Here is a 26,983-nt window from a genome sequence, read left to right on the forward strand (position 1 = left end):
ATGACGTTGCGTAAAGGAAAGAAACTCAGCATCACCATCCAGGAACACATGGCCATTGACGTCTGCCCAGGCCCCATCCGACCAATCAGAACAATCTCCGCCTACTTCCCCCGCCTGTCCCCCACCTCTGAGCCCCTCTCCCCCAAACCCACTGGCTCCCCATGGGTCCTCAGTCCTGGGGGCGCGGCCAGCGAGATGGGGGGTGGCGGTAGGGGAGGACTCTTGACGCCATTGCTGCCGGGGGCGATGGGAGGGGGCGGGTCTTTGTCGTTACAGAGCAGCATGGACACGTCTGTGGAGATCAACAGTTCTGACAGTGACGACTGCAGTGAGTCCAGGGTTTGGCGTGTTGTTGAGTGTGTTTGTGTGTGTGGGGTTGGGTGTGGAGTGTGTGTGTGCCCATAAGTGTGTGTGTGTGTGTGTGTGCACTCATAAACGTGATTTGCATCCCATATAAATGCATAGTGTTTCATTGATGTACATCTATATGTAATGTCTTTAGCATGTGTGTACTTTCAGATTGTGGAAGTCAGTGTGCTGTCCTTTTCATACAGTCATTGGTTGGTTTCAAAGCCTTTTGTGAGTCCATTCTGTGGCTTCCATTGTGATTCCAGGTATGTTGCAATAGCCTGGTCCAAGATCAGTGTGTACTCTCTTGCCAACTCCTATGGTCATTGTCACATCAAACATGGCTGGACACTATTGATTGGTTGATTGATTGATTGGTTCATTGATAAAGGTACCTTGCCTACTTTTGCTGCCGAGTTGTATTACTTATGTGACTCACCCACCCTAGGTCATTGATATGGGGGTTTTCACAATTGCAGGACATGTACCGTAGGAGTGATGGTGTTTGTTTCTGACACATGCTACTGGTTTTTAACCATTCCACTGGTTGTCTCCCATACAGCTGCTTTGGGAACACTGGAGTTTGACCTGCGGTACGAGCGAGCCTCCAGTAAGCTACACTGCACTATCCTCAGGGCCAAGGTAACCTCACAGATACTGTTCACTCACTTCCTATCTGCCCTTCGGCCCAATCCCAAATCGAGCCCTAGACCCTGCGCCCTATGCCCTTTTGGAGATCTGAGAGAATGTGACAGATCCAAGACATATGTTAATAGCTCCATCGTGCCCTCTGATACCAATCAAATCCTCTCAGATCTCCAGAAGTGCATAGGGCGCAGGGTCTAGGGGTCGATTTGGGATTGGACCACTCCGGCATCCATGGATGTCACTTACCCTACCATCACACATTTGTAGAATTTCTGCATTCCATTCCAGAAAAAGAGGGTCTAGTGAAGTAAATGAATGAAGGCAGTCATAGGGGAGCATTAAAGGGATAGTTCACCCTAAAATATGCAGGCCTCAAACATCCCAAATGAAAGGGAACTAATTAGACTCAGCTTGAATTCTGACTAACTTTAATGTGGAGTTGAATGATCCCATTTACATGAATGCGTTTCAGTTTTCAGTGAATAACTTATGCTGGATGGGTCCTACTCTTAGAACAGAACATAAATAATGCAATATAGAATGTTTAAAACAAAGACAGGGGCGCTGCTAGGGTGAAACTATATAGGGCACTACTTTTGACCAGGGCCCAGAGGGCTCTGGTCAGAAGTAGTGCGCCAAATAGGGAATAGGGTGTCATTTCAGAAGCAGCCTTCTTGTTTGCCTACCTCTTGGCCCTCTTTCTTTGTTCAGCCTCTCTTTCTCTTTCTTTCTTTCTCTGTTTTCTTGTCTGCCTTTCCTCTTTTCAGGGTCTGAAGCCTATGGATTTTAACGGCCTAGCAGACCCCTATGTCAAACTGCACCTTCTTCCCGGGGCCTGCAAGGTGAGCCATGTAATTATGGGATCTGATACTGATACATGTGCAGCTATGTTGTCTTCCCCTCGAATGTGTTAGAATGGAATCAATGTCTCTGAACTCTATTGATTGATTTTGTTGACACTACTGAATACTTTTCCCCTTCCTCTCTTTTAAAAAAATCTTTCCTTCATTCCTTTATTTCTCTCTCTCCCTGTATTTATATAGCCCTTCTCACATCAGCTGATATCTCAAAGTGCTGTACAGAAACCCAGCCTGAAACCCCAAACAGCAAGCAATGCAGGTGCAGAAGCACCTCTCTCTATTCACTGTCTCTCTCTTTCAGGCTAACAAGTTGAAGACAAAGATAGTGCGGAATACTCTGAATCCGGTGTGGAATGAAATGCTTACCTATGTTGGGATCACAGAGGAGGACATGCATAGGAAGACACTCAGGTGTGTGTGTGTGTGTGTGTGTGTGTGTGTGTGTGTGTGTGTGTGTGTGTGTGTGTGTGTGTGTGTGTGTGTGTGTGTGTGTGTGTGTGTGTGTGCGTGCGTGCGTGCGTGCGTGCGTGTGTGTGTGCGTGTGTGTGTGTGTGCATACATACATTTCAGTTGTATGTACAGACTGGGATGTTCTAGCATTCATTTGACAGCATTAAGGGGTTTACCACAACAGTCAAGGGCTTCATCAATAAGTGCATAGACAATGTCTAGTTACCACTTACAAGGAATGGGATACGGACATTGACGCGTACAAGAAAGCCCGCTACGACCTCTGACGAGACATCAAAGAGGCAAAAGGACAATATAGGAGGAAGGTGGAATCCTACTACACCGGCGCCGATGCTCGTCGTATGTGGCAGGGCTTGCAGACGATATCTGATTACAAAAGGAAACACAGCCATGAGAACTCCCAAACGAGCAAAATGCCTTTTATGCTCGTGTAGCCGATGTGAAATTGCTAGCTAGTTAGCGGTGGTGTGCGCTAGTGGCGTTTCAATCGGTGACGTCACTTGCTCTGAAACCTTGAAGTAGTGGTTCCCCTAGCTCTGTAAGGGCCCGCGGCTTTTGTGGAGCGATGGGTAACGATGCTTCGGAGGGTGACTGTTGACGTGTGCAGAGCGTCCCTGGTTCGCGCCCAGGTCGGGGCGAGGGGACGGGCGTAAAGTCTATACTGTTACACTCGCTTCGAGGAATATAACACTGTGCCTTACGTGAAAGTCCCTGTTTTTCCAGATGTCTGTGCGATCTCGCTCTCTGTGGCCGATGTGAGCAAAACGTTTAAACAAGTTAACAATCACAAGGCCGTGATTGGGAATGCAGAAAGTAGCCCACTTTTTCAGAATTCACACAAATAACAGTACTACAATAAAAAAAATGAACAGGATATAGCAGAGATACTTTTGAGGCGATGGGAATCGTGTTAACGGCCACTGTGTACATTGCCCATGCGTCGTCAATGGGTCAATGTGCTGTGCAGTGCATTCTGGGCTATTCTGAGACAAGGACGGCCTCTCCTTCAAGGAGTGAATGGGAGTCAATGGGTCGCTAGCTCCAAAACCCAGCATTAGCATGAATTTTGTGAACAAAAAAGTACAACATTACAAATCCTTTCCCGAGACGTGAGATAATTACCTTGATCTCTGTAGTATCGTATAGCTTTGGAATTTGAGGAAAATAGGCGTTTTTTTCAACTCATACTCATGACTTTGAGAAGGGATTGCATGACGATTAGCTTATTAGCACCCGGGAGACACAGCATGTCAACGTGAACACGATTGGTTGATAGTGTGCTGGGTTGATAGTCTCTCTCTCTCGCATTCACTGCCCATTGGGATTCCTATCTTCTCCTTTCTCTAATATCTCTGGACATAGTACTACAAGAACCAGTCCTGCCCAACCTAAGTACAGGGGGTCCCTAAACTGGATCTCTTTCCTCCATTGGAAAAGATTATAAGACTGTCCCACTTTAGCTACTCCATGCTGTCCTACTTTAGCTACTCCATGCTGTCCTACTTTAGCTACTCCATGCTGTCCTACTTTAGCTACTCCATGCTGTCCTACTTTAGCTACTCCATGCTGTCCTACTTTAGCTACTCCATGCTGTCCTACTTTAGCTACTCCATGCTGTCTTACTTTAGCTCTGTAGTTGGTAAAGGGGACAACTAAATAAATGAATGAATTACTAAATTGACACATAATATTGGCAACTTCTTTTTTCTATATTTTGATGCACTAGTACCTAGTACCTAGTATGCACGTTCACAGTTTGGCACTGTGCATTTTTTATGACATCTTTATAACCTTAAAACAGAAAAAAGTGATGTCACTGATCTTACTGTGTGCTTCGCAGGGTGAGCTTCCTGTGTGAGGCTTGCTGTTCCCCCTGTCTGTGACATCACACCAATGAAGTTATGTGATTTTCATTGTGTGGTTTCTCTGCAAGGGCTTAGTAACAATCATTTAGATTTTCTCTTGTCAGACCAAGAAATAAATACATCAGGATCAAGCTGTCCCAGGTTATATGATGTCCCACTCGTTCCGAATTCACCCTACATAATATATAGGCTAGCTCAATTACATAAGGACAAGAGGAACACACTGACATTTACCTTTGGCAATGATAGGAAAGTGTGGGTGTTTAAAACACAAATATATCAACAAAGAAACACAACGTAAACACATTAACATTAAGCTCTGTGACCATACATATTTCAATTTTAAATTATCAAAATTCAGGTAGTGAAGGCAGTGTGTATGTGTGTGTGTGTGTGTGTGTGTGTGTGTGTGTGTGTGTGTGTGTGTGTGTGTGTGTGTGTGTGTGTGTGTGTGTGTGTGTGTGTCTGTGTGTGTGTGTGTGTGTGTGTGTGTGTGTGTGTGTGTGCGCGCGCACTTGCCTTATCTAGCAAGCAAGTGTTGTTTCTCTGAAAATACGTCTCTTCCTGTCAACAGCTTTGACAGTGGCTGCATGGCAAATGGCACCCTATTCCCTATATAGTACACTACTTTTGGCCAGCGCCCTAAGGGCTCTGGTCAAAGGTAGTGCACTGAAGGAAGTAGGATGCCGTTTGGGATGCAAGACAGTGTGTCGTATATTTAGCCAGAATAATTCCGCCTGTCGCCCATGGTAATATCCTCTTGAATTACATTATGGCACTCTCAGAGCCACTCGGAGGCTTCTCCTGAGGAGAAGAGTGGAACACTGCTGCACTCCGGTTCATCCCGTGATTATCCACGGTAAATTACCTGTGTGTGCCCACAACACACTGCAAATTAGCCGTATCCCCAGGCAACACCTGATTCCCGGCCGACCTTTAAAACTTTGCTGGGGTTGGGCCATTTTCTTGTCATGAAAGCGAGAGTGAGAAAGTAATTTAGTGGTTTATCTCTCGAGCTCTGTGTGTGTGTGTGTGTGTGTGTGTGTGTGTGTGTGTGTGTGTGTGTGTGTGTGTGTGTGTGTGTGTGTGTGTGTTCGCATGCTTGTGTGTACGTGCACATGTATGTGTGTGTGTGTATATGTTCAGGTATCGTTCTGGGAGAGTGAGCGCTGATTTGAACTTGAGCAACACATTGCCCTTTGAACAGGCCCACCTCAAAGAGTTGCCAATTCCATTCTCATCCCATTAATAAATAATACATTTGCATTTCATTCTGGGCTGATTCCTCTCCTGCATCAAACTGTCACACAGAGGTCCATCCCAGTCTGAACATTATCCCCCACCCACCCACCCACCCACCCTCTCTCTCTCTCTCTCTCTCTCTCTCTCTCTCTCTCTCTCTCTCTCTCTCTCTCTCTCTCTCTCTCTCTCTCTCTCTCTCTCTCTCTCTCTCTCTCTCTCTCTCTCTCTACAAACAGACAGGTGTCGCACCTTGATCCATCAGTGGGGAGGGGGTATCTGTTCTATGGGGAGGATACAGTGCAGCATCATTTATTTTCTTGTTCCAGGCCGGTAGGGTTGTCTTCTCTCCTGGGTGGGTGGTGTACAGGCCTAGGGTTGTCTTCTCTCCTGGGTGGGTGGTGTACAGGCCTAGGGTTGTCTTCTCTCCTGGATGGGTGGTGTACAGGCCTAGGGTTGTCTTCTCTCCTGGGTGGGTGGTGTACAGGCCTAGGGTTGTCTTCTCTCCTGGGTGGGTGGTGTACAGGCCTAGGGTTGTCTTCTCTCCTGGGTGGGTGGTGTACAGGCCTAGGGTTGTCTTCTCTCCTGGGTGGGTGGTGTACAGGCCTAGGGTTGTCTTCTCTCCTGGGTGGGTGGTGTACAGGCCTAGGGTTGTTTTCTCTCCTGGGTGGGTGGTGTACAGGCCTAGGGTTGTTTTCTCTCCTGGGTGGGTGGTGTACAGGCCTAGGGTTGTCTTCTCTCCTGGGTGGGTGGTGTACAGGCCTAGGGTTGTCTTCTCTCCTGGGTGGGTGGTGTACAGGCCTAGGGTTGTCTTCTCTCCTGGGTGGGTGGTGTACAGGCCTAGGGTTGTCTTCTCTCCTGGGTGGGTGGTGTACAGGCCTAGGGTTGTTTTCTCTCCTGGGTGGGTGGTGTACAGGCCTAGGGTTGTTTTCTCTCCTGGGTGGGTGGTGTACAGGCCTAGGGTTGTCTTCTCTCCTGGGTGGGTGGTGTAGGCCTAGGGTTGTCTTCTCTCCTGGGTGGGTGGTGTACAGGCCTAGGGTTGTCTTCTCTCCTGGGTGGGTGGTGTACAGGCCTAGGGTTGTTTTCTCTCCTGGGTGGGTGGTGTACAGGCCTAGGGTTGTTTTCTCTCCTGGGTGGGTGGTGTACAGGCCTAGGGTTGTTTTCTCTCCTGGGTGGGTGGTGTACAGGCCTAGGGTTGTCTTCTCTCCTGGGTGGGTGGTGTACAGGCCTAGGGTTGTCTTCTCTCCTGGGTGGGTGGTGTACAGGCCTAGGGTTGTTTTCTCCTCCTGGGTGGGTGGTGTACAGGCCTAGGGTTGTCTTCTCTCCTGGGTGGGTGGTGTACAGGCCTAGGGTTGTCTTCTCTCCTGGGTGGGTGGTGTACAGGCCTAGGGTTGTCTTCTCTCCTGGGTGGGTGGTGTACAGGCCTAGGGTTGTTTTCTCTCCTGGGTGGGTGGTGTAAAGGCCTAGGGTTGTTTTCTCTCCTGGGTGGGTGGTGTACAGGCCTAGGGTTGTCTTCTCTCCTGGGTGGGTGGTGTACAGGCCTAGGGTTGTTTTCTCTCCTGGGTGGGTGGTGTACAGGCCTAGGGTTGTCTTCTCTCCTGGGTGGGTGGTGTACAGGCCTAGGGTTGTTTTCTCTCCTGGGTGGGTGGTGTACAGGCCTAGGGTTGTCTTCTCTCCTGTGTGGGTGGTGTACAGGCCTAGGGTTGTCTTCTCTCCTGGGTGGGTGGTGTACAGGCCTAGGGTTGTCTTCTCTCCTGGGTGGGTGGTGTACAGGCCTAGGGTTGTCTTCTCTCCTGGGTGGGTGGTGTACAGGCCTAGGGTTGTCTTCTCTCCTGGGTGGGTGGTGTACAGGCCTAGGGTTGTCTTCTCTCCTGGGTGGGTGGTGTATAGGCCTAGGGTTGTCTTCTCTCCTGGGTGGGTGGTGTACAGGCCTAGGGTTGTTTTCTCTCCTGGGTGGGTGGTGTAAAGGCCTAGGGTTGTCTTCTCTCCTGGGTGGGTGGTGTACAGGCCTAGGGTTGTCTTCTCTCCTGGGTGGGTGGTGTACAGGCCTAGGGTTGTCTTCTCTCCTGGGTGGGTGGTGTACAGGCCTAGGGTTGTCTTCTCTCCTGGGTGGGTGGTGTATAGGCCTAGGGTTGTCTTCTCTCCTGGGTGGGTGGTGTACAGTTCTAGGGTTGTTTTCTCTCCTGGGTGGGTGGTGTACAGGCCTAGGGTTGTCTTCTCTCCTGGGTGGGTGGTGTACAGGCCTAGGGTTGTCTTCTCTCCTGGGTGGGTGTTGTACAGGCCTAGGGTTGTCTTCTCTCCTGGGTGGGTGGTGTACAGGCCTAGGGTTGTCTTCTCTCCTGGGTGGGTGGTGTACAGGCCTAGGGTTGTCTTCTCTCCTGGGTGGGTGGTGTACAGGCCTAGGGTTGTCTTCTCTCCTGGGTGGGTGGTGTACAGGCCTAGGGTTGTCTTCTCTCCTGTGTGGGTGGTGTACAGGCCTAGGGTTGTCTTCTCTCCTGGGTGGGTGGTGTACAGGCCTAGGGTTGTCTTCTCTCCTGGGTGGGTGGTGTACAGGCCTAGGGTTGTCTTCTCTCCTGGGTGGGTGGTGTACAGGCCTAGGGTTGTCTTCTCTCCTGTGTGGGTGGTGTACAGGCCTAGGGTTGTCTTCTCTCCTGGGTGGGTGGTGTACAGGCCTAGGGTTGTCTTCTCTCCTGGGTGGGTGGTGTACAGGCCTAGGGTTGTCTTCTCTCCTGGGTGGGTGGTGTACAGGCCTAGGGTTGTCTTCTCTCCTGTGTGGGTGGTGTACAGGCCTAGGGTTGTCTTCTCTCCTGGGTGGGTGGTGTACAGGCCTAGGGTTGTCTTCTCTCCTGGGTGGGTGGTGTACAGGCCTAGGGTTGTCTTCTCTCCTGGGTGGGTGGTGTACAGGCCTAGGGTTGTCTTCTCTCCTGGGTGGGTGGTGTACAGGCCTAGGGTTGTCTTCTCTCCTGGGTGGGTGGTGTACAGGCCTAGGGTTGTCTTCTCTCCTGGGTGGGTGGTGTACAGGCCTAGGGTTGTCTTCTCTCCTGGGTGGGTGGTGTACAGGCCTAGGGTTGTCTTCTCTCCTGGGTGGGTGGTGTACAGGCCTAGGGTTGTCTTCTCTCCTGGGTGGGTGGTGTACAGGCCTAGGGTTGTCTTCTCTCCTGGGTGGGTGGTGTACAGGCCTAGGGTTGTCTTCTCTCCTGGGTGGGTGGTGTACAGGCCTAGGGTTGTTTTCTCTCCTGGGTGGGTGGTGTACAGGCCTAGGGTTGTCTTCTCTCCTGGGTGGGTGGTGTACAGGCCTAGGGTTGTTTTCTCTCCTGGGTGGGTGGTGTACAGGCCTAGGGTTGTTTTCTCTCCTGGGTGGGTGGTGTACAGGCCTAGGGTTGTTTTCTCTCCTGGGTGGGTGGTGTACAGGCCTAGGGTTGTTTTCTCTCCTGGGTGGGTGGTGTAAAGGCCTAGGGTTGTTTTCTCTCCTGGGTGGGTGGTGTACAGGCCTAGGGTTGTTTTCTCTCCTGGGTGGGTGGTGTACAGGCCTAGGGTTGTTTTCTCTCCTGGGTGGGTGGTGTAAAGGCCTAGGGTTGTCTTCTCTCCTGGGTGGGTGGTGTAAAGGCCTAGGGTTGTTTTCTCTCCTGGGTGGGTGGTGTACAGGCCTAGGGTTGTCTTCTCTCCTGGGTGGGTGGTGTACAGGCCTAGGGTTGTTTTCTCTCCTGGGTGGGTGGTGTAAAGACCTAGGGTTGTCTTCTCTCCTGGGTGGGTGGTGTACAGGCCTAGGGTTGTCTTCTCTCCTGGGTGGGTGGTGTACAGGCCTAGGGTTGTCTTCTCTCCTGGGTGGGTGGTGTACAGGCCTAGGGTTGTCTTCTCTCCTGGGTGGGTGGTGTACAGGCCTAGGGTTGTTTTCTCTCCTGGGTGGGTGTTGTACAGGCCTAGGGTTGTTTTCTCTCCTGGGTGGTTGGTGTACAGGCCTAGGGTTGTCTTCTCTCCTGGGTGGGTGGTGTACAGGCCTAGGGTTGTCTTCTCTCCTGGGTGGGTGGTGTACAGGCCTAGGGTTGTCTTCTCTCCTGGGTGGGTGGTGTACAGGCCTAGGGTTGTCTTCTCTCCTGGGTGGGTGGTGTACAGGCCTAGGGTTGTTTTCTCTCCTGGGTGGGTGTTGTACAGGCCTAGGGTTGTCTTCTCTCCTGGGTGGGTGGTGTACAGGCCTAGGGTTGTTTTCTCTCCTGGGTGGGTGGTGTACAGGCCTAGGGTTGTTTTCTCTCCTGGGTGGGTGTTGTACAGGCCTAGGGTTGTCTTCTCTCCTGGGTGGGTGGTGTACAGGCCTAGGGTTGTCTTCTCTCCTGGGTGGGTGGTGTACAGGCCTAGGGTTGTCTTCTCTCCTGGGTGGGTGGTGTACAGGCCTAGGGTTGTCTTCTCTCCTGGGTGGGTGGTGTACAGGCCTAGGGTTGTTTTCTCTCCTGGGTGGGTGTTGTACAGGCCTAGGGTTGTCTTCTCTCCTGGGTGGGTGGTGTACAGGCCTAGGGTTGTTTTCTCTCCTGGGTGGGTGTTGTACAGGCCTAGGGTTGTCTTCTCTCCTGGGTGGGTGGTGTACAGGCCTAGGGTTGTTTTCTCTCCTGGGTGGGTGGTGTACAGGCCTAGGGTTGTTTTCTCTCCTGGGTGGGTGGTGTACAGGCCTAGGGTTGTCTTCTCTCCTGGGTGGGTGGTGTACAGGCCTAGGGTTGTCTTCTCTCCTGGGTGGGTGGTGTACAGGCCTAGGGTTGTCTTCTCTCCTGGGTGGGTGGTGTACAGGCCTAGGGTTGTCTTCTCTCCTGGGTGGGTGGTGTAAAGGCCTAGGGTTGTCTTCTCTCCTGGGTGGGTGGTGTACAGGCCTAGGGTTGTCTTCTCTCCTGGGTGGGTGGTGTACAGGCCTAGGGTTGTTTTCTCTCCTGGGTGGGTGGTGTACAGGCCTAGGGTTGTCTTCTCTCCTGGGTGGGTGGTGTACAGGCCTAGGGTTGTTTTCTCTCCTGGGTGGGTGGTGTAAAGGCCTAGGGTTGTTTTCTCTCCTGGGTGGGTGGTGTACAGGCCTAGGGTTGTTTTCTCTCCTGGGTGGGTGGTGTACAGGCCTAGGGTTGTTTTCTCTCCTGGGTGGGTGGTGTACAGGCCTAGGGTTGTTTTCTCTCCTGGGTGGGTGTTGTACAGGCCTAGGGTTGTTTTCTCTCCTGGGTGGGTGGTGTATAGGCCTAGGGTTGTTTTCTCTCCTGTGTGGGTGGTGTATAGGCCTAGGGTTGTTTTCTCTCCTGGGTGGGTGGTGTACAGGCCTAGGGTTGTTTTCTGTCCTGGGTGGGTGGTGTATAGGCCTAGGGTTGGGGCTAGCTATGGACCTATACGTTGGAGGGCCTAGGTGTAGTGTAGCCAACAGGCGAAGGGACTGCCTAGTAAACTACCTGTTGGGGCAGGCAGAAATGGCAGTGTGGAAGACCAGGACACATGAGATGCAGGGGGTCGGGGTCTGCATGATTCAATAAATCTTTCCAACAATTGTTTACAGACAGACAGATTATTTCACATATAATTCATTGCATCACAATTCCAGTGGGTCAGAAGTTTACATACACTAAGTTGACTGTGCCTTTAAACAGCTTGGAAAATTCCAGAAAATTATGTCACGGCTTTAGAAGCTTCTGATAGGGTAATTGACATCATTTGAGTCAATTGGAAGTTTGCCTGTGGATGTACTTCAAGGCCTACCTTCAAACTCAGGGCCTCTTTGCTTGACATAATGGGATAATCAAAATAAATCAGCCAAGACCTCAAAAAAATAATTGGTTCATCCTTGGGAGCAATTTCCAAACACCTGAAGGTACCATGTTCATTTGTACAAACAATAGTATGCAAGTATAAACACCATGAGACCACACAGCCGTCATAGCGCTCAGGAAGGAGACGTGTTCTGTCTCTAAGAGATGAATGTACTTTGGTGAAAATCAATCCCAGAACAACAGCAAAGGACCTTGTGAAGATGCTGGAGGAAATAGGTACAAAAGTATCTATATCCACAGTAAAATGAGTCCTATATCAACATAACTTGAAAGGCCGCTCAGCAAAGAAGAAGCTACTGCTCCAAAACCACCCATAAAAGCCAGACTACAGTTTGCAACTGCACATGGGGACAAAGATCGTACTTTTTGGAGAAATGTCCTCTGGTCTGATGAAACAAAAATAGAACTGTTTGGCCATAATGACCATCGTTATGTTTGGAGGAAAAAGGGTGAGGCTTGCATCACGTGGGTGGCAGCATCATGTTGTGAGGGTGCTTTACTGCAGGAGGGACTGGTGCACTTCACAAAATAGATGGCATCATGAGGGAGGAAAATTATGTGGATATATTGAAGCAACATCTCAAGACATCAGTCAGGAAGTTAAAGCTTGGTCAAAAATGGGTCTTCCAAATGAACAATGACCTCAAGCATACTTCCAAAGTTGTGGCAAAATGGCTTAAGGACAAAAAAGTCAAGGTATTGGAGTGGCCATCACAAAGCCCTGACCTCAATCTTATAGAACATTTGTGGGCAGAACTGAAAAAGCATGTGTGAGCAAGGAGGCCTACAAACCTGACTCAGTTACACCAGCTCTGTCAGGAGGAATGGGCCAAAATTCACCCAACGTATTGTGGAAAGCTTGTGGAAGGCTTCCCGAAACGTTTGAATCAAGTTAAACAATTTAAAGGCAATGCTACCAAATACTAATTGAGTGTATGTAAACTTCTGACCCACTGGGAATGTGATGAAAGAAATAAAAGCTGAAATAAATCATTCTCTCTGCTATTATTCTGACATTTCACATTCTTAAAATAAAGTGGTGCTTCTAACTGACTGAATTTTTACTAGGATTAAATGTCAGGAATTGTGAAAAACTGAGTTTAAATATTTTTGGCTAAGGTGTATGTAAACTTTAGACTTCAACTGTATCTAGGTCCATTATGATTAAGTACATTTTGTGCTTTTAATTATGTAAATATTGGGCTAGTAAAGGTGTTGATGAAATAAAAACCTCTCTCTCGCTTTCTTTCTCCCTGTTGCAGGTTGTCAGTGTGTGATGAGGATAAGTTGACTCATAATGAGTTCATCGGGGAGTCTCGGGTTCCCCTGAAGCGCGTCAAGCCAGACCAGACCAAACACTTCCACACCTGTCTGGAACACCCACCCCCAGTACGAGACCCGACACACACATGCATGCACACACGTACCCGCACACCCTCTCTCTCTCTCACACACACACACACACACACACACACACACACACACACACACACACACACACACACACACACACACACACACACACACACACACACACACACACACACACACACACACACACACACACTTCTCTCAACTGCAATCCCCTGAGTTATAGCTTCGTTGGACAGAGATGCACAAAGAAGAAATAAGCTACATTTCTTCCTCTTCTTTCCCCAGCTCCCCTCTCCAACCACCATGGGGACAGCCCTCCGAGGAATCTCCTGCTACTTAAGAGAGGTGCTTTCCCCTTTCCTTCCTCCCTCCTTCTCTCTCTCTCCTTGTCGCTCCCTCCCACTCTCTCTTTCTCTGTCAATCTTTTCCCCCCACCCTCTTTCTGTCTCCATATCTCTCAACCCTCTCCTTGTCTCTCTCTCTCGCTCTCTCTCTCTCTCTCTCTCCCGCACGCTCTCTCTCCATTTCTCTCCCTCCTTCTCACCCCTAACCAGGGCCAATTAGCAAAGCTTTAACATTCTAAATTAAAGAGCACATCAGATGTGAGGGTTTGAGCACCTCGGTAAACTAACTGGCTTCTGTTTATCAATTTTCTCTCTAATGATCTAAATTAGAATTTCAATAGGAGCCACTTTGTGCAGACTGATTATAAGTCATTATCAACCTTATTTTCGTCCTTAGTTACTTAGATACTTCAATGAGATGTGGGGAATATGAGAGGAGAAAAATAAATCAGCTTTTAAAGATGGGAGGAGAGGGGAGAGATAATGGAGAACAGAGTATGAATATGATCAATTCCGGTAGTTAAAAAAAAAAGCTAAATGTATCCAGAACACAAGGCAGTGATACATAGGAAAGGCCAACAACTCAGGCTGGTATCAGTTTATAAGCATCACATTTTGAAGCTTCGGCAAACAGATATGCCCCAGCTAGCACCTAACGTTCTGAGAACCATCTGTTTTTTAGAGGTTGGTGAAAGCGTGGTTATTATTGTTCTATGGTTATTTTGCATACAACTTTCCCACACCTTTCTGGGAATGGTGCAGGATAGTTGTTTGGCTTTGGAACATTCTCAGCACATTTAAGGTACTTGACAAAAAAAAAATATTTTCTTGGTATTTCATTACTTTAGCAAAACGTTTCCTAAAAGTTTAAACATGATTTACATTTAATGTCCATTTTGGTCATGTTCTAGGAATGTTCTCCAACTGGTTTGACATTGGGAATGTTCTCAAATAGTTCAGAGAATATTAAAAAAGCTAAGTTCTTCTGTAGTTATTTCAGTGCTTCAGCATAACGTTTCCTACATGTTTCCTCGTGGTTCTATTTAATGTCATGTTCTCAAATTGTTCCAAGAACGTTAAGAAAACATTCCGTAAAATACCACAACAAAACTTTAGTAACGTTCAGAGAACGTTCTAAGATTGTTATTTGAAAAAACATATACATTCCGTTCTCAGCATCAACAAAACTCTTTCTATCCTCTATCTTGTTATAAGTGTGTTGGCCATGCACACTATTTGGCCACACCTGATCCTAATGAGTGCTTGTTTCCTTTGAATAGACTAAATAGACTATTCTGTTTGAATAGACTCAAATGAACAGGTTTGTATAAGTAAAAATACATGGTTTGCTAACTCCATCTTGGTGGCGCAGTGGACTCATTTTATGGATAGAAAACATAAAATGATATGTTTGAATCTCACTGATGCCATGTCACAATAGAAATGTGTTTGCATGCTTAAGGAAATTAATTTCCATGTGTACTTGGAGTAAAACAAAAAAAGAACCCAAAATAAGATAGCAGTGTTAGTGCAAGTTTTAAGGAAGTTATTAAAAAACCTCCATATAGCAAGTAATTTCCATTCTTAGAGCATTAATAAAACCTCCCAGGAAAACTTTCAAGGAATCAGAGTAAAACGTTTTCAGAACTTCCCTGCAACCTAAAAATAAACATTCCCAGAACTGGCAAAATGTTCAGTTCTGTTCTCAGAAGGCTAAAAAAACATTGTCTTACCAGTCAGGAAATGTGTGGTTTCGTTCACACAACTAATGTGAAACCAAAAAAATACGTTCCCACAACTTCCAAGGAACCAAATGTGCTAGCTAGGGCATCACAGTTAATAACGCCTAAATCAATACATTGCGTCAGCGGTACACCTGCAGCATATAGTCCGCAATAGAATAAATAGCTGTCCAAATGCATGTGAATGAAGTAGGTAAATAAGAGATGGTGTCAGACAGACAACTCTCCGAGGGGAGTTAAGACTGGAGACTTAGTCCAATGGTTTTTGGAAGGAGGGATCAAAGCAAGAGAGAGAAAAAGAAAGGAAACGGAGAGAGGCTGAAAAGAAAGTGGGAGTTTTGTGTCTCGATTGTCTTGGACAGCTTGATTGTCTTGGACAGCTCTTAATTCACATAGATTGGATGGAGGCCAGTCATGTGTGTGTTCTTGTGTGCGTTCTTGCGTGCGTGCACTTGCGCATGTGTGTACAGCTGTGTGTGCGCACTTGTGTATGTGTGTGTGGCCATGAGGGTCGTGATGGATGGCCATCTGTGGTTTAATCAGATACATCTGAATATGCAAGCTAGCTAGCACAGTGCCTCAGACAGACAGCCATTTGCATTCCTGTCCAGCCCACCTGACCTGCATGACTCTATGTGTTTACCTGATTATTAGTGGAGGTGTGTGTGTGTGTGTGTGTGTGTGTGTGTGTGTGTGTGTGTGTGTGTGTGTGTGTGTGTGTGTGTGCGTGCGTGCGTGCGTGCGTGCGTGCGTGCGTGCACTTGTGTGAGTGTGTGTGTTCTCCCGTTTGAAAGGTTTTAGTCATGCACAATGCCAGACACCGGGCGACGTTTTGAGTGTTGTTGCTAAGACCTCTCCTCCCAAACTAGCTGTCAGCAAACGCCAAGCACACATACAGTGCCTAAATTCAGAATGGATTAAATAAATAAAAATACTCTCCCATCTACACACAGTACCCCTTAATGAAAAACTGAAAACATGTTTTTAGAAACAGACTGCCGAGAGCTGGCCGTCCGACCAAACTGAGCAACCGGGCAAGAAGGACTACTCTGACAGAACTACAGAGTTCCTTGGCTGAGAAGGAAGGACAACAGACTCTGCAGCACTTTGCCAATCTGGGCTTTATGGGAGAGTGGCCAGACGGAAGCCTGAGACAAAGGCACGTGACAGCACGCCTGGAGTTTACGTCTGTAGATTGATGAGCCAAAATGTAACTATTTGGCCTGAAAGCAAAGTGCTGTCTGGAGAAAACCAGGCACAGCTCTTCATCCTTGTAACACCACCCCTACCGTGAAGCATGGTGGTGGCGGCATCATGCTATGAGGATGCTTTTCAGCGGCAGGGACTGGGTGACTGGTGAGGATAGAGGGAACAATGAATGGAGCAAAATACAGGTAAAACCTTGTTGAGAACTCGCTTCAGACTGCAAACTACCTTAAGACTGGGACAAAGATTTATGTTCCAACAGGACAATGAGCCCAAGCATACAGTTAAAACAATGCTGACATGGCTTCAGAACAAAAACGGGAAAGTCCTTGAGTGGCCCAGCCAAAGCCCAGACTTGAATCCCATTGAAAATCGGTGGAAGAATTGAAAATTGCTGTTCACCGCTACTCCCCATCCAACTTAACAGAGCTTGAGAAAATCTGCAAGGAAAAATGGGTGAAAATCCCCAATTCCAGATGTGCAAACCTGATATAGATATACTCAAAACGATTCGAAGCTGTAACCGCCGTCAAACGTGCTTCTACTAAGTATTGACTCAGGGGTGTGAACACTTTCAATCGATTTGCTACAATTTCGAAAAACATGTTTTCACTTTGTCATTATGGGTATTGTGTGTGAAATAAAATATATTTAATTCATTTTGAATTCAGACTGTAACACAAACAAATGTGGAATAAGTCAAGAGGTATGAATACTTTCTGAAGGCATTGTATGTCGCATGTGAACCTTCGTTCGAATCGTTATACTGTGGCAGAACCAATGTCAAACGAATCAGGTAGCATTGAATAGAGTTCTATGCTGCCTACCCACTAATTGTGCGCAATCTCCTGACAAAGACAGAAACGGTGAAGAAACGGATTTGCAATAGAAAAAAAAAATTGTAGTACCTTGCTTACATTTCGTTTACTGTCCATGTTAAGCCTTCATGGTCAGTGTTGAGTCATGGTGACCTTGTGTCTCTCTGTCCCTGTCTCGCTCTCGGTCTTGTCTCAGGTCGATCTGGCATTTTGTGATTGTTGTTTTTGACTCAGCGTGCGCTCATTACTGGGCTGGCTCGCTCTGTTACAATACAATTACTGTAGTGGAGCTTCAACCAACCAGGAGAAACACCAGAGGCACTGCCTGGAGGGATGGAAGGAGAGAGAGAGGGAGGGAGGGAGCGAAAGGGAGAAAGTGAGAGGGCGAGAGGGGGGGTGGAAAGGGTGGATGGAGAGAGGGAGAGGGGGAGATGAAGGGAGATGAGCAGCAATGTAGAGGGCTGGAGCATTGGAGAGGTATACTGAATTTTCCACCAGTAAAATCAATTTTTTTTTTAAATGTGGAGTTTCATCTACTATTTCTTTCAAAAGTCCGCCCACCATCTACTGAAATTCACAACCTTCTTGGTCCGAAGCACCACCAACCAGATCCCGTGACAAATATTTCAAATGTCGGCCACCACTATCTCCAGCTCCCACATTTGCAAAATCAATCTCTTGGTTCAAATGAAATAGCCTGCGCCCGTCTGGCTAACACCTTGAATCCAAAACCACTTTCAAAGAGTCCACTCCCATCCTGACAAGCAAATGCTAGCAAGCAGCTGATCTATTCCAGGTGAGCGGTCTCAAGACCGCTTGCACAGCAGCAAAGACAGAAACATCCCAGTCAGAAATCGTGTTGTTCTCAGAACTTCAGAAGTGAGCAGGTGACAGTGAAGGGAGGGAATTCCTGGAGTTGTTTTCTAGAATGGCTGGGGCCTTTCAACTAACTAGAGATCTCTGGTTAAACTGACAGCTAGCCTCCGCATCCTGTCTGGGTTAGATTGACGTTTGCTTAACGTCACAGGGGCCGAGTGCACTGAATCTATTTGCAGAGGTTCAAATGAAGGGCCCGGCTCGACCCTTAGGGGAAAAAAACACAATTTCACATGTAGAAAATCACATGATTTCACATGTCATTATGACACACACACAGTGCTTTTAACTTACATACGTTGACTACATTGTGCATGATTATTGATTCAGTAATTATTATTCAACATGTTCTTGCCTGGGATTTGAACTCACAACCTCTTGGTTCACGGCATTCCGATCTTTCTGCTGCGACATTACTGTCAATAACTGCTTTCACCTGTATACCTACACTTTGGACGTCAAAGTACATCTCAGCTTCGTTAAAAATACATTTAAGAAAAATGATTATATTTATCCGAGTTATTCAGGAGTAACATTAAAACAGAACGATATGCTCCACTAACATTAGACAACTATACACAAAACCCTCAAATTACTGAAATAAGTCAATTAAATCAATGATGAGAAAATAGTCAGATTAACTGATAACTACACTGAACAAAAATATAAACGCGACATGGAACAATTTCAACGATTTTACGGAGTTACAGTTCATATAAGCAAATCAGTCAGTTGAAATAAATTAATTAGGCCCTAATCTATGGATTTCACATGACTGGGCTCGGTTGCAGCCATTGGTGGGCCTGGGAAGGCATAGGCACTTGGGTGCCAGGCCCACTCAATAAAGAGCCAGGCCCAGCCAATCAGAATTCGTTTTTCACCACTGAAGGGCTTTATTACAGACAGAAATACTTTCATAGTTTCATAGTTTCATCAGCTGTCCAGTTGGCTGGTCTCAGACGATTCCGCAGGTGAAGAAGCGTGATGTGGGGGTCCTGGGCTGGCGTGGTTACAAGTGGCCTGCGGTTGTGAGGCCGGTTGGACGTACTGCTAAATTCTCTAAAATGACGTTGGAGTTGGCTTATGGTAGGGAAATTAACATTCAATTCTCTGGCAACAGCTCTGGCGGACATTCCTGCAGTCAGCATGCCAGTCAGCACGCTCCCCCAAAACTTGAAACATATGTGGCATTGAGTTGTGTGACAAAACTGCACATTTTAGAGTGGCCATTTAATGTCCCCAGCACAAGGTGACCTGTATAATGATCATGCTGAGAAATGCTCATTAACAGGGATGTGTATATTTCTGTGTATATGTAAGAATGGTCCACCACCCAAAGGACATTCAGCCAACTTGACACAACTGTGGGAAGCATTGGAGTCAACATGGGCCAGCATCTCTGTGGAACGCTTTCGACACCTTGTATAGTCCATGCCCGACAAATGTAGGTTTTTCTGAGGGCAAAAGGGGCAGTGCAACTCAATACTAGGAAGTTGTTTCTAATGTTTGGTATGCTCAGTGTATATGCCACTTAGCAGCAGACACCTTTATCCAATGCAACTGACAGTAGTGAGTCCATACAGTTGTTGTATGTGATCACCGCAGGATGTGGACCCACAACCTTAATGCTAGTGCCACGCTTTCAGCAACTGAGCCACAAAGGACCATCAACACACTAGACTTGCTGGCTTAGTCAGAAGGTAAGGGTCCTTGGTTTTCACAGCACTGTGGATGAATGTGCACTCGCCCTGTCCCTGACTCCCTGTTAACTCATTACCATTGAAATAGAACTTTGGCTACCTCGGAAATGTCTAAACACTGCTCTAGCTGGCTTCAAGGATTTTTGAAAATAGAATGGGGTTTTACTTTAGAAACTCGACATGCAAAGGCATTGATTTTAACATTTGATTAGGAGGGAACAAGCCTGCATACTGAGAGAATTAGAGAGAGAGAGAGAGAGAGAGAGAGAGAGGGGGAGAGAGAGAGAGAGAGAGAGAGAGAGAGAGAGAGAGAGAGAGAGAGAGAGGGAGAGGAAATTCAATGTTCCGACTGCTATCAACGGAGGATCCATCATAATGAGGATGTGTGTGTGTGTGTGTGTGTGTGTGTGTGTGTGTGTGTGTGTGTGTGTGTGTGTGTGTGTGTGTGTGTGTGTGTGTGTGTGTGTGTGTGTGTGTGTGTGTGTGTGTGTGTGTGTGCGTGTGTGCGTGTGTGTGTGTGTGTGTGTGTGTGAGACAGTATGATGGTGAGGAACATAAAGACAGTGGTGTGAGCCAAACAGTGGGTGGGTGAGAGTGGGCGAGCATTCGTTCAGAGGACAGAGAGAGAGAGAGAGAGAGAGAGAGACGAAGGGAAGGGAGCCAGGCTTATACTATTGATCTACTCGTCTCCTCTCTCTGTCTGTCTGGGTGGAGGGGGGGGGGATCTTTCTATCTACATTCACGACACGTCAGATGTATCTAGTAATTGACCTTTCATAGTGATGAGGGTTAATTCATTAACACTGCGTGTGGGGTAACTGTGGGTTTGGTGCTCGTCTACTGGTTGAGTTGTGCTATGCTGCTGCTATGTTGCTCATTACTGTAGAGTGGAGACTGGAGAGTATTTTACCATCCTCCTAAATACAAGTCCTGTATTCACTACTCATAACAAGCAGCCTACTGTACTCATATAGGCTATTACCAGGACATTAGTCTCACGTTGCCATACCTCTAAAATCACGTCGTTGTCACGTCTCCTGAAGCCTGGTTCGCGACGAGGCTACCAGGACTAGCTCACATATCAAACTTGTGTCCCTTTATCCTCCTCCTACCCACCTTCTAACCTTGTCTGACGAATCCTTTACTCAGAGAAGAAGAGAGGAGGCGAAGGAAAGAGTCAAACTTTCTGCCCTTTTCCTCTTTCAACCCTTACCTCCCCTTCTTTTTTCTTCCCTCTTCAAGCAGTGGGAGAACGAGCAGCTCCACAGTCTGGAGGAGAGGGGGCGGGTGCTCCTCTCCCTGCAGTTCCTTCCCCCGCTAGACGAGGGCGATGGAGGAGGAGGGGGGCGGAGAGGAGAGGGATTGTGTGTCGGGGTGCAGCGCTGCGCTCACCTGGCCGCCATGGACGTCAACGGCTTCTCAGACCCCTACGTCAAAACGTAAGCGTGTGTGTGTGTGCGTGTGTGTGTGTGTGTGTGTGTGTGTGTGTGTGTCCATGTCAAAAACTATACAAATCAGACATGAGTTGTCACGTCTAGTCATTACAGGCATTAAAGGCATTAAAGCTACGGCTATATCTGTTCGACTTAACCTCTGGATCATTTAGCTATTTGATTTGGGATTTTAGGACCCCTTCAGGTATCCTCCAAAAATCAACAAAAAAATGTATGTAAAATACGGAATTTGGCCTTTAACCCCCTTATCGCTCTGCTTCCATTCATTTGTCTGGGTTACCTTCAGACAGTCCTGTGACACAGAGATCACAATCGTGTTCATCACAAAATGTTACAACCCCCCCCCGACCGACTTTGACTTTATTTCATGTTTTTATTCTTAAACATCCGTTCTCCTTTCCATCCTAATATCTTCATAAAGCACTCAACAATGTCTGACTAGAAGGATAGTTTTACTTAAGCTTTAGGCCTTTCCTATTCAAGCCAAGCAGGAATTAAGGAAGCTGGAGATTGAGAGGAGGGCTATAAATGACAAGTTAACAGTATAATATATCAAACGCAGCAAAGTCTTAGTGTCAAGAAAATTGGATGAGATGGGTGGTGAGCCAGTCGTAATTGAGCCCAAATGCAGACAGAAGTAAAGTGTTTAAACCATTTGGCTGGCAGCATTGAAAATTAAAAAGAGAGAGAAAGAGCGACAGATAGGGGATAGGGTACTGGGTTTTCAGATGAAAGGAATAGGTTAAAGAGTGAAGAGAGGAGTGAATATGGGTAGGAGAGACGACCTGGGCCTAGTTCCATTAGGATTCCTTTCACCTTCTCCTAACTCCTTCCTTTTTGTCATTGGTTGGTCGGGAAATCAATACAGTGTCCTGTTGAAAGGCTAGCTGGAGCATCACTGTGTTACTTGAATCTAGACCAATCCACTGTCCAGTTCTATCAAATTTGGAAGCCCCAGGGGAGCCAGGAGACTGAAATTGAATGGGGCCCAAGAAGACCATCACTCACTTCAATTGGTCTGGGTGTGATAAAGAGAAAGGAATAGAGCACGTCTGTTTCTTCCATCCTACATGTTCCTCTTAATTGTATTCCATGTGTCATCTGTTTAAGTCAAATGTTCCAAAGCATTTAATTCCTCCCAAGGCAAAATGGCACAGGAACAGACGAGAGCTCAGTTCACTATCGCCCGCCCCCGCACACACACTCTGTCACACACACATGCATAGATTCTGTCACACACACACGCGCGCACACACACGCGCGCACACGCACGCACACGCACACACACACACACACACACACACACACACACACACACACACACACACACACACACACACACACACACACACACACACACACACACACACACACATTGTCACCCACACTCTCTGTCTCTCACACAGATCAAAGCTAAGTCTCTCACTGTGCATGTGACAGTGTGTGTGTACATGTACATGTGTGCGTGCGTGCGGGTGTTTGTGTGTGTGTGTGTGTGTGTGTGTGTGTGTGTGTGTGTGTGTGTGTGTGTGTGTGTGTGTCTGTGTGTGTGTGTGTGTGTGTGTGTGTGTGTGTGTGTGTGTGTGTGTGTGTGCTACCCACTGTTTAGGAAGCGTATCAAAATTTTATCAGCAGTCAGTGGGATGTCACCACAAAAGGCCTGAGAGACATACCTGTGTGCATGCATTTGAGGGATTGTTTGTGCGTCAATCTATGACACCCCTGTGACACCCTCTATTTCCCCTTTCTCACTCCCCTAACCCTCTGTCTCTCCCCTCTCTCACCCACCCTTCTCTCTCCTCCTCCTCTATCTCTCACCCTTTCAGATATCTGAAGCCTGACACACAGAAGAAATCCAAACACAAAACGGCTGTGATTAAAAAGACCCTTAACCCTGAATTCAATGAGGTATATCCCTGCTGGGTCTCTAGGCGAGACTGGCATGTGCTAGGCATGTAGTGTGTTGTAGCGTGTGCTCTACCAGTCCTCTCTCTGGAGGGGGTCAATGTTAATGTCAATGCTAATGAGATGTCCATTCCAATGTCCATTCCAACTCTTCTACCCTCTCCCTTTTCATAGGAACAACTCTCCTTCCCCCTCATTCTCTCTCTATCAGCACTACATCCCATTTCCTCTGAATTGAATTATAACTAGGGATGCGCGATATATTGGTAAGCATATCGGAATCGGACGATATTAGCTAAAAATGCCAACATCGGCATCGGCCCGATGTCTAGTTTAACGCTGATGTGCAAACCGATGTCAAAGCTGACGTGCATACCTATATAACGTAGGTAGATGAGGTACATACCTACATAACGTAGGTAGATGAGGTACATACCTATATAACGTAGGTAGATGAGGTACATACCTATATAACGTAGGTAGATGAGGTACATGCCTATATAACGTAGGTAGATGAGGTACATACCTATATAACGTAGGTAGATGAGGTACATACCTATATAACGTAGGTAGATGAGGTACATACCTATATAACGTAGGTAGATGAGGTACATACCTATATAACGTAGGTAGATGAGGTACATACCTATATAACGTAGGTAGATGAGGTACATACCTATATAACGTAGGTAGATGACGTAATGACGCCACAAAAAAATGTATACTGCACGTGCAACACAGCATTCCTAACCTAGCCCACAATGTCTGCTGTGTGGATCGAGCAGTCAACAAGTCGAGCAGTCATTTGAAAGAGTAAGAACATTTCAGCGATACAACTCAAAGGCGAAATCCATTAACGCCATGATAATGGAATTCATTGCCCTTGACAATCAACCGTTCTCTGTCGTGGATGATGTTGGCTTTCGCCGACTGGTCGAGCACCTCGAGCCCCGGTACACACTACCAAGTAGGTGCTATTTTTCAGATGTTGCCCTACTGGAGTTACAAAGTATTGTTGAAATGCACATCCATGATCTACTTGCTATGGGCGTCACTGCTATTAGCCTCACAACTGACATTTGGACCAGCGATGTCAGCCCCATGAGCATGCTGATGGGTCTGACAGCCCAGTGGGTTGACGAGGATTTCGTATTGAGTTAAGCCGTATTGCACCCTCAAGAATGTGCTGGTTCTCATACTGCTGCTGCCACTTCAATGGGATTTGAGAACATGTTTGAAACTTGGAAACATGAACACACTCCCAGCGCCATTCCAACAGCTGACTCAAGAAATAAGCTCATCAACTGCGCCTGCAGCAGACGTGATACCCTCTGTCATGGCATTGAAACGCCTGCTCAACAAAACTGCCGACACAGACCGTGTGGTTAACTTGGAAAAGTACTCTACTAGAGACTGTGAACAAAGCGACTCGGTGGCATTCTCTCTAAGACTCTTCACTGTGTCGTCACCATGCTCGATGCGAGGTACAAGGAACCGCTACTTCGATGCAGACAAGAAACAGGGTTTACGTGAAATGTTACAGACACAGCTGGACAAGATGGAAACGGACACAGTAACAGTGCCCACCGAGGAAGAGAGGCCACGGACAGACAGGGCTGAAACTTCACTGCTTGACATGGATGATGAAATCCTGTTTGAGAATGAAACAAATGAACAATGAAACAGCACAGCAAGTAAGTGAAAGAAATAGGTTTTGATTATGTTTCGCTGGTAATGGTACGTAAATGCCACCAAAATAACTTTGTCAGTGTGTGTGTTTCAACTATTTAACTGTTCTAGAATGGTTAAAATGCCACAAAAAAAAATGCAATATCGGTTATCGGTATCTGTTTATTTTTTGACAAGGGAAATATTGGATGTCATATCGGTGCATCCCTAATTATAACAATGGATCATAATTTGCAATCGTCTGAACACTAAGCATATCAGTAATGTCCTTTGCTTGGCTCTCTCATCTCTATATGTCTTCCCCCCCTTCATCTCTCCTCCCTCTCTCCCCCGCTCATTCTAGTGTGGGCATTGGGATCCGTTTGCCCATCACAAATCCTAACTTTAGTAATTAAGGTGGAAACACTAAAGCTGATCATAGATCAGTGTCCAGTAGCAACCTCCTCCTACTAAATGGGCTCTCCTGTCGTTCCCTTGCACCCTACAGGAGTTCTTTTATGAGATCTCCATGTCAGAGCTGTCCAATAAGACTCTGGAGGTCACTGTCTGGGACTACGACTTGGGGCGCTCCAATGACTTCATAGGTGAGACTCTTCACTTTGCACACATACGCACGCAAACACACAGAGCGAGAGAGATGGCGAGAGAGACACATCCCTATGCCCAGAGGGCACATCCCTATGAGAAGCATTGGGCATTGGGACATTGAACTCCTGAAAGGTTCCCATGGTGACACTGTTTATCATGTTTACAGGTGGAGTGTGCCTGAGCTGTCACTCACAGGGAGACCCCCTCCGTCATTGGATGGACTGCCTTAAGAACAAGGGTCAGAGGGTGGAGCGCTGGCATGTACTGACCAATGAGCTCCCAAGATCCGTAAGTCATGAGTAAGGCCACACCTCTACTAAGACACAAGGCTCAGTCACAATTCTTCACCCTTCTCCCTTTGTTGCACACTTCCAGTCTTTAATATGTCAACGGTGGAAACTCCCTCAAGGCAGGTGTGGAGAATCGGGATACAGATCAAATCATCCCTCTTCCCGCCTACCACCTAGGAATTCCTAGAGATCTGAGAGATTGGATAGATCAAAAATACTGAGGAAATTCCACCTAGCTTATCAGAACGCAAGGGGGAAGCCATGACCGTATTGATCTGGATCCAATTTAAACCTTTCAGATCTACTGTAGTGCCTAGGTGGTAGGGGGTATGGGTTGATTTGGAACTCAGTGAACATGAACCATATCTAGGCTCTAGAGCCCTGTTTATACCTGGTTCAAACATGCGTCCCTCTTCCTGATATTTTCCTGATCTTGTCTGTTTACACTTAGAAGATCTGATCACAATCAGATAGCAATGCGTCTTTTAATCGTCTACACCTGTCTAACAATGTGGGCACAATCCAAATGTTGACAGGATTAGGACAAAGGACACACGTTAGCACCAGGTATAAATGGGGATGACTTGCCACAGGATGGAATGCACTACCTGTATGTTTCGATGTCTATAAGGGTGATTCAAACCAACACACCATAACACCATGGAGAAAATGCATGCTGACTATAAGTCATTTACACTACAAGGCCTGGATGTTATTAAGCACAACTCCTTCATGCTATGGAATAGACTAGTGGTGGTGTTGATGATCCCTTCAAGTTAAATGAGAGTTTCTTTGATTATTTGAATCAGCTGAGTAGTGCTCGGGCAAAAACCAAAATGTGCACCCCTTGGGGTCCAGAGGACAGAGTTTGGGAAACGCTGGGTTAGATGGAGATGTTTGAGAGTGGGATGGGGAATGCGGTTCTGGTTGCCTTACGGCCTCTTGTCACTAATGTTGACATACACAACTCAACATCATACCTCCAATTTTATCTGATTTCATCTGCACGTTTTAGTCTACGGGCTCTTTTACTTTTCTTGTTCAGCTGATTTGAGTGATTTCCATATCTTTCATGGTTATTTTTTAATAACAAATTGATGTCTATGTTGGTAATAATATGCCTATGCTACACAAATACCGGCACACAAATATCTAACATCAGATATCCTGTTTGTGTTGTTGACATTTTAACCCAAATGAAGCCCTATTCCCTACATAACCCTATGGGTCTTGGTCAAAAGTAGTCCACTACATAGGGAATAGGGGGCCATTTGGAACGAACACATTCACTTGCATCCAAAACATGACATACACTGATAATATTATGACTACAGAAGTTCTTCCATGTTGTTGCATGATGCAATACAGTATTGACAAAAACAAGTTGTCCCCTCTCTAATATAACTATCCCCAGCCCCCCAAAAAAGTATTTGATCAAAAAAGTATTATTATTATTATTACTTGATTTATTATTGAGGTGATTTCCCTGTATTGCTATTTTTGTTTTCTGTCATGTTTCTTATATTTGTCTCTTAATGCACGACTGAATGTGTGAATGTGGGTTTTTACTGACGTTTCAATGGCTGTATACAATTATCTTGTTGTGCTTTTAACAATTGTTGTTCTTACATTTATATCAGGTGTTTTGTGTACAATATGAAAATACATTTGGAATGCACTACTGTATAAGTCTGACTTGGTTTCTATTTTGTGAGATGGCTTGCCTGAGGGAAATGCAGTAGTCACTCAGTGCTACTGAACAGTAAAATAGCTCACGTTT

General features: G+C 46.7%; 1 protein-coding gene across 1 annotated transcript; it reads left to right on the forward strand.

Moving 5' to 3' along the window:
* On the forward strand, positions 1-26,129 carry LOC139420975 (double C2-like domains, alpha). Its single transcript, XM_071171420.1, has 10 exons — positions 1-328; positions 911-990; positions 1,764-1,838; positions 2,158-2,267; positions 12,480-12,606; positions 12,877-12,936; positions 20,520-20,716; positions 22,558-22,639; positions 24,813-24,909; positions 25,080-26,129. The coding sequence occupies exons 1-10, from the start codon at positions 1-3 to the stop codon at positions 25,214-25,216; spliced, it is 1,293 nt and encodes a 430-aa protein (XP_071027521.1). The 3' UTR covers positions 25,217-26,129.
* The last annotated feature ends 854 nt before the right edge of the window (positions 26,130-26,983 follow it).

Source organism: Oncorhynchus clarkii, chromosome 12, assembly GCF_045791955.1.
Source record: "Oncorhynchus clarkii lewisi isolate Uvic-CL-2024 chromosome 12, UVic_Ocla_1.0, whole genome shotgun sequence".
Classification (NCBI taxonomy): Eukaryota; Metazoa; Chordata; class Actinopteri; order Salmoniformes; family Salmonidae; genus Oncorhynchus; species Oncorhynchus clarkii.